A 13,500-nucleotide genomic window follows, 5' to 3' on the forward strand; every position below is an offset into this window, starting at 1 on the left:
GTTTGAGACTAAGGTTGAGAAGCAGCTTACTTGTGACTGTGAGGTCTTTGTTAAGTTTTTGTTGGATTTAAGAATCAAACTTGCTTTTGTTGTGTATAATGGTTTTGTGAGGAATGAAAAACTAAAGTAGATTGTTTTGTCTCAGGAAAGTGAAGCTGAAATGCAGAGTGTCAAGATACTAAGATGAGATTGATGAGAAGACTAAGAAAGGTAAGAGATGTTTGTGTATTCATCATTTTATATAAGACTCTGATGTTTGTTATGTATTGTCTAATCAAAAACCAGTTTTAAGACAACTTTACAATTGCTCTGTTTCATTACAATGGGATAGCAAGTGAGTGGAATGACGAGTTTGAGTGGAGCTAAATTTGATTCAATCTAAATGTAAGGTTGTGGCGGAGACGGTGAGAAGAAGATAGCTCAAATGAGAGTCTTGGAGATGACGATGGTCAGCATAATCATCACATGAAGAACTTACCATCAGGTCGTAATGGTTGTGGGAGAGGACACAGAACGTTTAGGAATGGTCATTTCAACACCGGTGGTGGTAATTAATTACGGTGCGAATGGTTATAGCGGTGAGAAGAGGAAAGCTCCAGCTGTGGAGAATCAATTGCCTGTGAGTTTGGAGGATCTGTATAACGGTGTGAAGAAGAAGATGCGTTTATCTAGAAATGTCTACGATGCTTCTGGGTATGTTTTCTTCTTCATCTCCCTCTCTATATACATATAGACCAGGATCAAGACCTAGAAGAATCTTTCCTTTATGCATTGCTATTGTATACGACTAATTGTAATTGAGTAGTTTTGGTGATTGGTTTGTCTCAGAAAAGCTTAGGACTTTGAATATCTTCTGGTCTCGTGATGAAAACTGAAGTTGTTGGAAAGGAAAAAAGGGTACTTTATTCGTTGGAGTCCAGGAATGAAGCTTATGACACTGTTATGATTCGTGTTTCTGTTTAATACAAAATTTCACATCGATATCCGAATGCTTGAACCGACTAATCCTTTCATCAATGGAGAGAGTGCATTCTGCATTGAGTAGGGAAGTGACTGTTAAACCTCCGACATGGATACGAAAAGTTTCTGCAGTAAAAAGCACAAGGATCATCAAACTCGATAAATCCAGAACCACAAAATCTCCACCACACTTGAAACTGATTTAAAGAAATATGCATCACCATTCGAGAAAACCAGTACACATAAGAGTTTGATGTTAAATAAAACTACATTCGAAAGAGCAGAACTGTTCAATTAGTCTCTGTAAACCAGAATTCAACAACAATTCCATCCTTAATAGATACATGCTTTTACCAACGCAGAATGAAGGAGAATTTTTATCCAACACTGAGAAACAACCGTTAACCAAGATCTAAAATGCAGGAACAAAGCATTGAGTACATAGAGCAAAAACAAATGAAACAATATAAAGAGACAAAGATGCAGAGCAATAAATCCAGAAATCGATAGTAAACACATACACAGACTTACCATTGCCACGAATCCGAAGAAAAACACCAAAAGAACTCAACTAATAATACACGATACATCACCAGTGCTATACGCAAATTTGAAAATAAACAAATTTGAAGAAATGAGGATGAGAACACCAATCGAGTTTGTATTTTCAAGGTGGTCAAGAAGTCTACTAATAAATTAACACCTTTCACAAGAAATTCAGTTTCTTTCTTTCTGTTCTCACCGCAAATAACTTTTCCAACAGTCTGTGGATGATACTTAAGAAGATCTTTTGCCACTCCATAAGACTGAAACATTGATGATGTATAATAAGTATCAATCTTGACAGATTCAAATGATATATAGAAAAAGTGTGACAAATCTGGACCTAAATCGCAAGCTCTCTTGTTGGGCAAATGACAATAACACCAGTTCCATTGTGAGGAGTAAACCGAACATGGTATAGAAGCTCTGCAGCAGGAGTAAGAAAAGCTAAGGTTTAACCAGAACATGTCCTAGCAGCTCTGCAGCAGGAGTACATCTTTTCCCATCATCAATAGTGGAATTGCTTTTGTCTGTATCTGCAAAAGTGTTGAAATCCAACCAAATTCAAAATTATAAAAAGGTCGAATCTTTGCTATACAAAAAACGTAAGATTCAATTTGAGAATATTACCTGAGTCATCCATGGATAACCCATCTCCTTGAATGATTTATAAGTGTTATCTAATAATGACAATGACACAAGATTACATTAGTCAATATGCTAGTTTCCTCCACTTTGTCTTCGTCCTTTTCTTCTTCTTCAGACTTCACTTCCGCGTCCTTCCTCTATTTCTGAAACCAAAATATGAAAAATATTTCACAAAATTTGCAATCTATGACATAGAAAACCAAAACATGGAATTTCTCAACCAAATCTGCAACTTAGATAAACCAAATTCAACAAATTAATTCACCAAAACACTTTACACAAAATAGTACAAAAAGGAAACTGAACATATGGACTTACAATCATATATTCAGAACTTGCAGCTAAGGTAAGAGGAATAGCAACGGTGGTAATCTTGTCCATTGGTCCTTGTAGACTCATAAAACAAACAGAGATCCTTGTCATATGCAACAGTGATTTTACAAATCCAACACCACCAACCCATATTTCCGGAGGCTAATCATTGTCAACACCAAGACAAAAAAAAGGTATCAGAAAGAGTGTCTTTTAGTTATTTAGAGAAATGCAAAAATATTTGGATTTCAAGGCTAACCTGGTTCAAAACATAGTAGATTTTGAATTGATCTGGGTAATTGGCGGTAAGACCCTCCAATTCGTCTTGGAAAAAAAATTGTATTGATTCATATAACATTTGGTATTTGAAAATAGTCAATGAAAACGCAATACTTGTTCTCGACTCATAAGAGTCAGCCAGGTGAGAGGCAATTTTACCTTTAAGAGAAGGCACACGATACGACATTGGCGTAAATGAGGTGCACCTTGGTCTTGTCGGTTGGGTTTTCTATAATTTCTCTAGCACCTTTGTATTCGTATGATTCCAGGCTCTTCATTGCCTTTCTTAGGGAATGTGAGCTTTGTACCTTTCTTCGAACCAGGTTTTATATCTATAGGTAATATCTCCTCCTCTACCATCATTTTCCTGCAAGATCAAACAGAAACACGAATCATAACAGTGTCATAAGCTTCATTCCTGGACTCCAACGAATAAAGTACCCTTTTTTCCTTTCCAACAACTTCAGTTTTCATCACGAGACCAGAAGATATTCAAAGTCTTAAGCTTTTCTGAGACAAACCAATCACCAAAACTACTCAGTTACAATTAGTCGTATACAATAGCAATGCATAAAGGAAAGATTCTTCTAGGTCTTGATTCTGGTCTATATGTATATAGAGAGGGAGATGAAGAAGAAAACATACCCAGAAGCATCGTAGACATTTCTAGATAAACGCATCTTCTTCTTCACACCGTTATACAGATCCTCCAAACTCACAGGCAATTGATTCTCCACAGCTGGAGCTTTCCTCTTCTCACCGCTATAACCATTCGCACCGTAATTAATTACCACCACCGGTGTTGAAATGACCATTCCTAAACGTTCTGTGTCCTCTCCCACAACCATTACGACCTGATGGTAAGTTCTTCATGTGATGATTATGCTGATTATCGTCATCTCCAAGACTCTCATTTGAGCTATCTTCTTCTCACCGTCTCCGCCACAACCTTACATTTAGATTGAATCAAATTTAGCTCCACTCAAACTCGTCATTCCACTCACTTGCTATCCCATTGTAATGAAACAGAGCAATTGTAAAGTTGTCTTAAAACTGGTTTTTGATTAGACAATACATAACAAACATCAGAGTCTTATATAAAATGATGAATACACAAACATCTCTTACCTTTCTTAGTCTTCTCATCAATCTCATCTTAGTATCTTGACACTCTGCATTTCAGCTTCACTTTCCTGAGACAAAACAATCTACTTTAGTTTTTCATTCCTCACAAAACCATTATACACAACAAAAGCAAGTTTGATTCTTAAATCCAACAAAAACTTAACAAAGACCTCACAGTCACAAGTAAGCTGCTTCTCAACCTTAGTCTCAAACATTCCATTATTACTTGCATTGTTTCATCAAACCAACAACGTAAGAATCTTTTTTGGTTCAGACACATTCCAATACCCAAAAGAGAGAAGAAGAAAAACCTATGATTGTTTTGCTTCCACGTTTCTTATCCATCAAAAGCTTCTGGCTAGATCCACCATGTCTGAAGTCAAACATGCTCATAAACACCCAAACACATCCTATCCCTTCTCTTGAAAGATGTCTTCTACAAATATCTTTCTCCATTAAAATCCTCAATGCTCTTCTTCTTCTCTCTCTCTGTTAACTCCCACGGAAAAAAAGAAAAGAAAAAGAAAAGCATAAATGATCCAATGCTTGCAAGAACATGAAAATCCCATATGTAACCAATATTTTTCTTGTAGAAGCATTATATGTCATCGATGTATTCAACTACAGCTAGAGGATTGTTCTTGTCACAGCTGTCTATATCCATCACAGACTCTTCTACTTCAACATCAATATCATTTGAATCTTCCATTTCAATTCCTTCCTGCAGATAAAAGACAACATGTATCTTCATCCGAGTAACCAACAAATTGTTATTCTTACCATTCGGTCAATCTCTTCAAGCATGGCTTCAGTGTGTTGAACAAACATTGGTTCATTAAAGTCTCCTTCTTCCACATCTGTTTTGATTCTATCTAATGTTTCGTTCGAAATCAAGTCTGGTTTCTTGGTTTCCTAACCACAAAAAAAAACACTTGAGATTAGACAACCTAAACCATGTCATGTTTTCAATTACCAAATTCAATTTGTGTCAATATAAAGTTACCTCCTTGTGGATTGTTCTCAGCTAACTGAGCAGCAAATTTCCTGAAATTAAATCAAGAATTAGAGCTCCTAACCAAACTCATAATACAATTGTGACATTGAAGCATAAATCATTTGAAATTTACTGACCTAGTAACCGGACGATGCAATGGAACAGGTGGAATCTTCTTGTTACATATCCCATTCTGCCTGAGAAAACAATTGGTTCGTACTTTCAGTAAGATAATGTGTATACAACTTAATCCCAACTTATCTTATCTTTTCTTTTCTCAATGGTATCTCTCATAATTTTTTTCTTTTCTTTTCTACTTCATCTTTTATTATCATTTTTGTTTAAAGAGAGTTCAAGCTTATTTATTTTTGTAGTTATCTAGTCAAAACTTTATTGGGAATTATGATCTTATCATATGATGAATTTTGACCATCTATGTGCTTATGAATCATTTTCTAGTAAAAATGTTTTACTAGATTATATTGGAGGTTGAAATATTTAGAAAGGAACTTGATCGCAAAAACGAAGGGAAAAACGACATACATTTTTGGTGGAGAGATACCATTGAGATCAAGACTTTGCATGGGTTACCTTAGAATTCACTTTTAAAAAGAAAATATTTTTACAGTATAAAAATAAATTGGTGGAGAAATACCTTTGGGATCAAGAGTTTGGTTTGTCCTTGGAATTCATTTTTAAAAGTGAAAATTTCTACCTTATGAGATTCTTACCAAAAAGAACTGTTTCACGGTTTTATTAAAAATCATTTTGTGAAAAACACAAGGGAAAGGTATGGTTGCTTATTAAATGATCTCATGGCAAATAAAAATTCTAAGAAATGTCATGGACCATGTAGAGAGAGATATGGAGTGTTTTCCACCGGTTCCCAGAGAAAAATCTGACACACATCATTTTAGTAAGCAAGAAAGTTCAAGAAATAAGAATTAAACAGTTGCATAAATACAAGCATTGGGTATACAGATTTCACATGAATTAATGTATGGAAGAACCTAGAAATTAAAAAGAGAAGAAATGTGCACTACTTTGAACTCAAATACAATATACTAGTGTATTATCGAAAAATTGATTATTTTTTTAAAAGATATAAGATTCAATTTTTATCTGTTCAATAAACACCCAACAACTTTTGTTTGTTAGGGATATGTTTTTCATCTTTGACAAAAAATAAATAAAACTGTTTTGCTCATTTACGTTCTTTCAAAATATTCAACATAACTTTTGATAAGAAAATAAATATAAGATCATAACTTAGATGATCAATTAAGCTTCAACTTTGTAAACAACAATAGATCGATCTGCTTGTTTAAGTTAAAATTTGGCTAGGACGTTGCCTGTGTTTAATAATCGATTCAAAATTGGTACGAAAGATCTGTTTGGTTTTGCCAGAAATATGGTATTCTTCTAAATTCAAGATTGATTAATCTAGAAGTGGAACTACCAGTCAATTTGAGTTGCCAACCTCTGTATTTTGACATATAAATGCTGCACGATCTAATTGGAAAACATTCCAGCCAATATCACTCTTATTGTATCCCATCTAGCTACTGGTGCAAAAACTTCGTGAAAATCCACTCCTTCTTTTTGATGATACCCTTTTGCAACCAGTCTTGCCTTGAACTTATCGATTTCTCCATTCTCGTTGAGTTTAGTTTTGAACACCCACTTAACTCCTATCACCTTAGATCCTTCCGGCAAATTAATTGATTAGTTCCCATGTGTTGTTTTTTCTATAGAAGCAATCTCAGTCTCCATTGCCTTTCTCCACACTGATTCTTGTGTTGCGTCTTCGTAGCTCTCTGGATCCTTTGAAGCTATGAACAACGCAAGAATCTCTCCGTTATCTTCTTCTATTAAAAACCCTGCATCTCTTGTGTCAAAGTCTTTGAACTAGACTGGTCTCCTAACCGTTCGCTTGGAACCTTCTCTCACAGGAACTTGAGCTGCTGGAAGTGGTTGAGCTTCCTCAGCGACAGCGTTTTCTTCTTCTTCAAAAGGGTTTTTCCTTCTGCAACCACATTCTCTTCTTCTGTGGGTTCAATCTGTGAATCGTCCCATGCGAGTTCTTTCTCCTCTTGTTTTTCTTCCAAATCCCAACCTCTAGTTTCATCAAAGTGAATGTCTCTGCTTATCACTATCTTCTTCGTTGCTGGATTGTAGAGACGGTACACCTTTGATTCTTTGCTTACTCCAAACGGTACACACTTGACGCTCTTCTCATCAAGTTTAATCTTTCTTTCATACGGCACAAGAGCATAGGCGATACTCCCGAATACCCTGAGATGACTCATCGACGGCTTCTGATTGCTCCACATCTCCTTCGGTGTGACATCATCTAAGGCCTTTGATGGAATTCTGTTCAGTTTGTATACGGCATATTGAACAGCTTCTGGCCAAAAACGTCTTGGAACTCCCATCTCCAGCATCATACATCTTGTCATGTTCATGACTGTTCTGTTTTTTCTCTCTGCGATTCCGTTCTGTTGAGGTGTATATGCCGCTGTGAGCTGACGTTTGATACCAAACTCCCTGCAATAATCATCAAACTCCCTAGAGTTATATTCTCCTCCCCTATCAGAGCGCAAACACACCAACATCTGCCCTAATTCCCTTTCTACACCAGCCTTAAATTCCTTAAAAACTCTAAAAGCTTCTGATTTCTCTGACAAGAAGTAGGTCCAACACTTTCTACTATAGTCATCTATGAAATTGATGATGTACCTTTTTCCGCTTTCAGATTATGGAGTGATTGGTTCGCATATGTCGGTGTGAACCAATTGGAGCACTCGAGTTGATTTCCACACGCTCTTCTTTGGAATGCTTTCTCGGTTTTGTTTTCCTGTCATGCAAATATCACAAATGATTTCTTCTGTTTCTTGGCTCAGCTTTGGTATCCTAATCACCATGTCTTTTTCTGCCAGCGATCTCAAGCCTTTGTTGTTGAGGTGACCATACCTTCTGTGCCATAAATCAGTTGTCTTCTCCATCACTTGTAGACATCGGCCATCTTCTACTTCTTTTACTTTCCTGACAATGGGAGGAATTACAAACATCATATTCTTTGCCATTGTAGAATGCATTATCATTCTTTTCTCCTCTTTGTGCCATACTTCACATTCTCCATCTTCGATGATGATTCTTAAACCTTTCTCTTGCAGCTGTCCCACACTAAAGAGATTATTCTTTAGTTCAGGTATGAAGTAGACATCAGAAATTACTTGAGTTCTCCCATTGATCTCAAGCCGCAGCTTTCCCTTTCTGTCGATAGACATTCTCCTGTCATCCCACAGCTTCACGCTTCTCTTAAAGGTACTGTCAAGCTCAATAAACCACTCCCTTGAGCCGCACATATGATTGCTACAGCCCGAGTCCAAAAACCAGACTTGTTCCTCTTCGGTTTTGACATCCTCATTGCGTGCCATCAACAGCAAATCTTCCTCCATTTCAACATAATTTGCTTCTTTGTCCCACTCTGGACATTCCGACTTGTAGTGCCCCAGCTTGTGACACTTGTAACATTCCACGTTCTCTTTGTTGACAAAACCACGACCCCTACCTGGATATCCTCCTCTGCCCCTTCCTCTGACTGGATATCCTCCTCTGCCTCTGCTACTGCTCGGTTTCCATTGCCCCTCGACTTTAAGAGCTTTCTCCTCTCCATCGTGCCTGATCATGTTTTGCTCATGAACTCTCAACGAGCTCTGCAGACCATCCACTGTCATGCTCCTGATGTCCTTTGATTCTTCAATCGCACACACTATGTATGTGAATTTCTCAGCCAGCGTTCTGAGAATCTTCTCAACGATTTTTGAATCCGGCATATCTTCTCCAAGATTGTGCATGTCATTAGCAACTTCCATCACTCGTGAGAAGTACTCTTCGATCGACTCTCCAAATCTCATCTCAAGGACTTCGAAATTTCTTCTCAGCCTCTGTAGTTATGCGCTCTGCACCCTATTACTACCTTGATATTTCTTCTTCATTGACTCCCACAATTCCTTTGACGTCTCCTTCTTGAGAATTGTTTTCAGAATCGTCTTGTCGATTCACATGTCTTATTGGGATGGTCGTGGCTCCTCCAACATTCATGGCTTGGAGGGTCTCAAACTCGCACATCTCAAAGGAAAATATATGTTGGATGTGACCGTGCAATGACTTAGAGGAGCTGTTCCAACAAGTCATTCCTAATTAATATATCTTCACAACAAAAAGAAGAACACAGTCGTAGAGAAGATCCTCATATTAAAGGATATTCATGGTAATGATCAGGATATAAGGACAAATCCTTTTGAAAAGGGAGAGTATGATGAGGGCCTCTAATAAAAACAATCTAACATTACCACTTGACTTGCACCTGAATGTATGGAGCCTGATGAGGATAGATCTAGCTACGTCTCCTACATCAACAAGTCCATAGAGCCCAAAACGCTAAATATGTATGTAATAGTTGTAAGAAATTCTTCGGAAAATTGTCGGAAAATTGTCGTTAGTTTTTAACGGGACTTAACCTGTCAGATTTCAATTTCCAACGAAATATAACTGATGGACTAAATCCGTCGAAAATGGTATTTTGCAAAAGAATTCAACAGTTTTTTCGTCAAAAAGTGATTGTTTTTTTTGCAGTTATTTGATCTCACGGTAAGGCCAAATCCTTAACGTAAACATGAAACCAGTTGGGGTTCGAACTCCTTTGAGAATGCAAAGGAAAAGTTATATATAACCCATCAAACTAGATGACAAAAATATAACGTTTCATAAAATGTTATTTGCAAATTTCAGACAAATTAAAAACTGGATTACCGAAACCAACAAAAGAAATAAGGCTTCATCAATTATTTTTTGTAAAATTAGAAAATTAAAACACTACTAAATACAGCCATATACAATCACCGATTCACGAAGTTAACAAAAATATGAAGAAAAGAAAAGAGTAAAAAATAAAACAAATACAATCTATTCATAACAATCACTGATTATATTTGAACTTCTCCATCAATATTTATGGCCACCGACCACCGTACGATCCAACTCCAACCACCGCGGGGTGCCTTCTTTTTACAGCCGTTCGGGTGCCCTCGAGACGATGAGGGCTAAAGAAATCAGAGTAGACCTCCATGAAAAAATGCTCAACCACGTCGAGGTAAGCAGTGTAACGAAGACGAGAGTAGCAATGCAAAAACTCTCTTACATCTGAGACATAATGATCATCGCTTATTATATCATCATTCATCATTTTCTCCATCTCCTTTAGCTTTCTACGAACAAGATTTACCTTTGGTTGAGAAAATAGTGTCTCGTCTCTGTCTTCTCTTCTCGGTTGTAGAGTTAAATCTTTGTTTGTGGTCACATAGTCTTTGGGTTTAGGTTGAAACTGCTTGTGTATGGATGATGATGATGATGATAATGATGTGATGATGTTGGACTTTGGATGATCATTAGTATTATTGGTAGAGGTGTTGTTAGGTGTTTTTGGTAATTTATGATACGTGCCGTTGTTGAAGAAGAATGACTTGAAGTTGTCGATAGTTTTTTGGAAGAGCTTTCTTGTGTTGGAGATTGAGCTTCTAAGAACCATATTTCTCTTATTTTCTTTGTGTACAGTCTGTTTTCGTTTATTACATTTGTCTCCTTTGAGTTTGGTGATTTGTCGTCCGGAAGCTCTTGCTTATGTTATATATATCGAAAATGCTTTACGTTTTGTTTTTTTTTAATGACTAAAACCAAGGGATATGGGTTAATTTAAGGGTGTAAAGTTAGATCATATATGTGTAGGTGTAATAATTAAGGTATCTTTCAGCAGGCAACCATCAATTACCATTGCTACAAATGGTAACAAAGCAACTTTTGAGAAAATGATATTATATTTTATCGTCCATTAGTCAAATAGTTATCATGTACAAAGAATCAAAAAGCTAAGAAACAAAATTAGCAGTACGTGAATACCATGTAAAGATGAAAGATCAATGTTTACATATTTTTTGTTGGTTGTGGTTAAGCAAGAAGTTAATATATTCATAGTGTTCTCAAATTTCGTTCAGTTTTATTCATTTGCATTCAATTCAATTTTTTCTTGCATGATTACTATTTATATCAATCGGGCCTTGTGGCCTAGTGGTAAAGGGGTCACAGCTGTGACTTCCGCCACCAGAGTTCGAGGCACGGTCCTGGCAGGTTTACATAGGGGAATTGCCAGCCTCGTGGAATTAGTCCTTGGACCTAGGAAGCCTTTGGAAAACCCGCATTACTATTTATATCAATGATTATTTTGTATTTAATTTGTATGCTTTTCTTGTCCTTCTCGACGCTCCGTTCTTGTTCGTTCATATATATAAATCACCGAAAAAAGTTCATACTTTTCTTGGTCTACCTACATTTTGTTCTCTTCTTTGGATTCTTTGGAATCAAAATTATCTTTAAAATAAACTAATATATATTTTGAAAATAATTACCCGCTCACATCATAACTGTATTATACGTATTGGTAAATTGAGGTTCATTTGCCCGTCTTTATTTATTTGCTAGCAAACATACTTAGATAGTTAGACAGTTTTGTATTGATTGTTTAGACTTTAGAGAATTGAAGGTAAAATAAATAATAGAAATATCCAATAACATATTGTATATACAGTAAGCTTAAATGAATTACAACATATTGGTAGTATTTATGTATTGTTACAAGAAATAAATATAATATTGAAAAAACAAAGAGAGAAAAATTAAAGTGGAGAAGAGTAATTTACCTCTCTTTTTTTTACAGTTTAAAAATATCACAAATAACTCTGTTCTTTTTAAACTGGATCTTGACTTAAAACTCTAAAGGAAGGAGTGAAGTAAGAGGGAGGACATCTTTTTAAATGTAGAAATGGGTTAGATCTGTTGCAGTAGTCCGTGGTCGTTGAATTGGCACCATTCTAATTTAGCTACTCTTGATTTATCTATTTTACCAATTCTATATCCACCCACTTTTTTTTTTTTGTGCAAATATCCCACCCACTTATTTTCTTATTTTTATCAACCTAAACATGAAGCGGCCATATTAAAAATATTCGGACAACAAATCTTGAGTTTATTCTGACATATCCTTAATTTTATTTCATTCATTTCTATATATACTATATAGGTATATGTATATTATTCTATGGTATTTCACACACAATTCAATTTTATAATTTTCCGTTGAATTTCTGGCAGTTAATTATTTATTACTAATACAACCATAAAATTATTACTAATAAATTTGTGTGCTCATAGACAGGGACGAAGGAAATGAAGAATTATAGAGATCAAATGATCCCAGTGGAATTTTGAAAAACAAATGAGCTTTTATTAAAAAAAATTATATTGATCCTAGTCCAACAAATAAATTGACCTCTATGAATATTTAGATGACGTACAAGTAAACGGAAGTCCAATAATCATGTTGAATTCCAATAATCATGTTGAATTATATATATAGGAGCCCAATAACTATATTGAGTTATACATAATAATAGGCCCAATAAAATCTATCAAAAATTTGTTTCGTTAAATCTAAATAGATCCATGGTTTGAGGAGATCCATTTAAACTCGATGGATTCATAGGTGATAGGTCGGGTCGCAATTATATTATAATTTTAATTAAATTTTAACCCGTGATACACTGCGGGATAATCCCTATTAAAGCGGCATGTTAATAATATTTTAAAATTTTATAAATATTGATTCAAACTCGTCTACCATATAAACCCGTTCCAAAATATAACCCGTCTCGTAATTTCTAAACCCGTCCCGTGATTTGTTTTCTAAAAGTAGTGATTTTATATTTTAATGGGTGAAAACGGATGTTATAAGGTACATGTCTATTTTGGTCTGGTCAACGAATTCTCATGTTTCAAATGTTAGTCAACGTTTAGTTCATGTTTTAAATGGCCACATATGAAGTTGATGTTTAAAATGGCCACAATTTGAAAGTTGACTAGCAGAGTCGTTAGAAGTGATAACGGGCGTGATACAAGACTCAGTGGTGAGACTCGTATGCGGATAGATATGGCGGCTTCACAAGCTGGTGATCGCTTCTCTCTTGTGAAGGAAAGATGGTCGAAGGTGGAAATATGACACGATGGCGGTCGCTTCTCTCGTGTGGGATCAAATGAGGGAAAAAGATGGCGGGGCGAAGTGCACCACAGAGTTGTGATAAGACTCTGATACAGCACAAGCTCTAAGCCTTGATGACTCGCTCAACAAGACATAAGAACAAACGTTTACTAAGTAAAGAAATCCACCTAACTTAGATAAACAAAAATAAAGCCTAAGCTTTAGAGAAAACTCTTTCTATTACTTTCAAAGTTCGTGGTGTCTTTACAATGAAACAACTGAGCCTTTTTATAACTCTTACATGGTCTAATCTACATTAAAAAAAAATATTCAAAATTAAATACAAATCAATCAACATAATGGAGAATGCGTGATTGGTGGTGATGATGAGGGACAAATCGTGGGCATTGATTGAGCTATACGTCTTGGGAGACTTGAGGACGTCTAGGTGCATTCTCTGGATTAAATGGTGGATCAAGGATTTCTAGCAAGCAATCCTCCTTGGCAATCAATGCTAATTTGATTAAGCCGAATAAGGAAAGTTTGG

The 13,500-nt window shown here is 35.9% G+C and overlaps 1 protein-coding gene and 2 long non-coding RNA genes across 3 annotated transcripts; 1 reads left to right on the forward strand and 2 right to left on the reverse strand.

Moving 5' to 3' along the window:
* Positions 1-363, forward strand: LOC110226984. Its single transcript, XR_002330869.1, has 3 exons — positions 1-43; positions 146-210; positions 332-363. It is a non-coding gene; the product is annotated as an uncharacterized LOC110226984 (long non-coding RNA).
* A 3,354-nt stretch (positions 364-3,717) lies between these two features.
* LOC110226986 lies at positions 3,718-4,124 on the reverse strand. The gene is made up of 3 exons (XR_002330870.1): positions 4,038-4,124; positions 3,871-3,935; positions 3,718-3,749 (listed from the first exon to the last, which is right to left on the reverse strand). It is a non-coding gene; the product is annotated as an uncharacterized LOC110226986 (long non-coding RNA).
* A 5,568-nt stretch (positions 4,125-9,692) lies between these two features.
* Positions 9,693-10,930, reverse strand: LOC9299335. The gene has a single exon (XM_002863213.2). The coding sequence runs from the start codon at positions 10,452-10,454 to the stop codon at positions 9,879-9,881; it is 576 nt and encodes a 191-aa protein (XP_002863259.1). The 5' UTR covers positions 10,455-10,930; the 3' UTR covers positions 9,693-9,878.
* Between the last annotated feature and the right edge of the window lie 2,570 nt (positions 10,931-13,500).

The sequence above is a fragment of the Arabidopsis lyrata genome, assembly GCF_000004255.2.
Source record: "Arabidopsis lyrata subsp. lyrata unplaced genomic scaffold ARALYscaffold_9, whole genome shotgun sequence".
Taxonomy (NCBI): Eukaryota; Viridiplantae; Streptophyta; class Magnoliopsida; order Brassicales; family Brassicaceae; genus Arabidopsis; species Arabidopsis lyrata.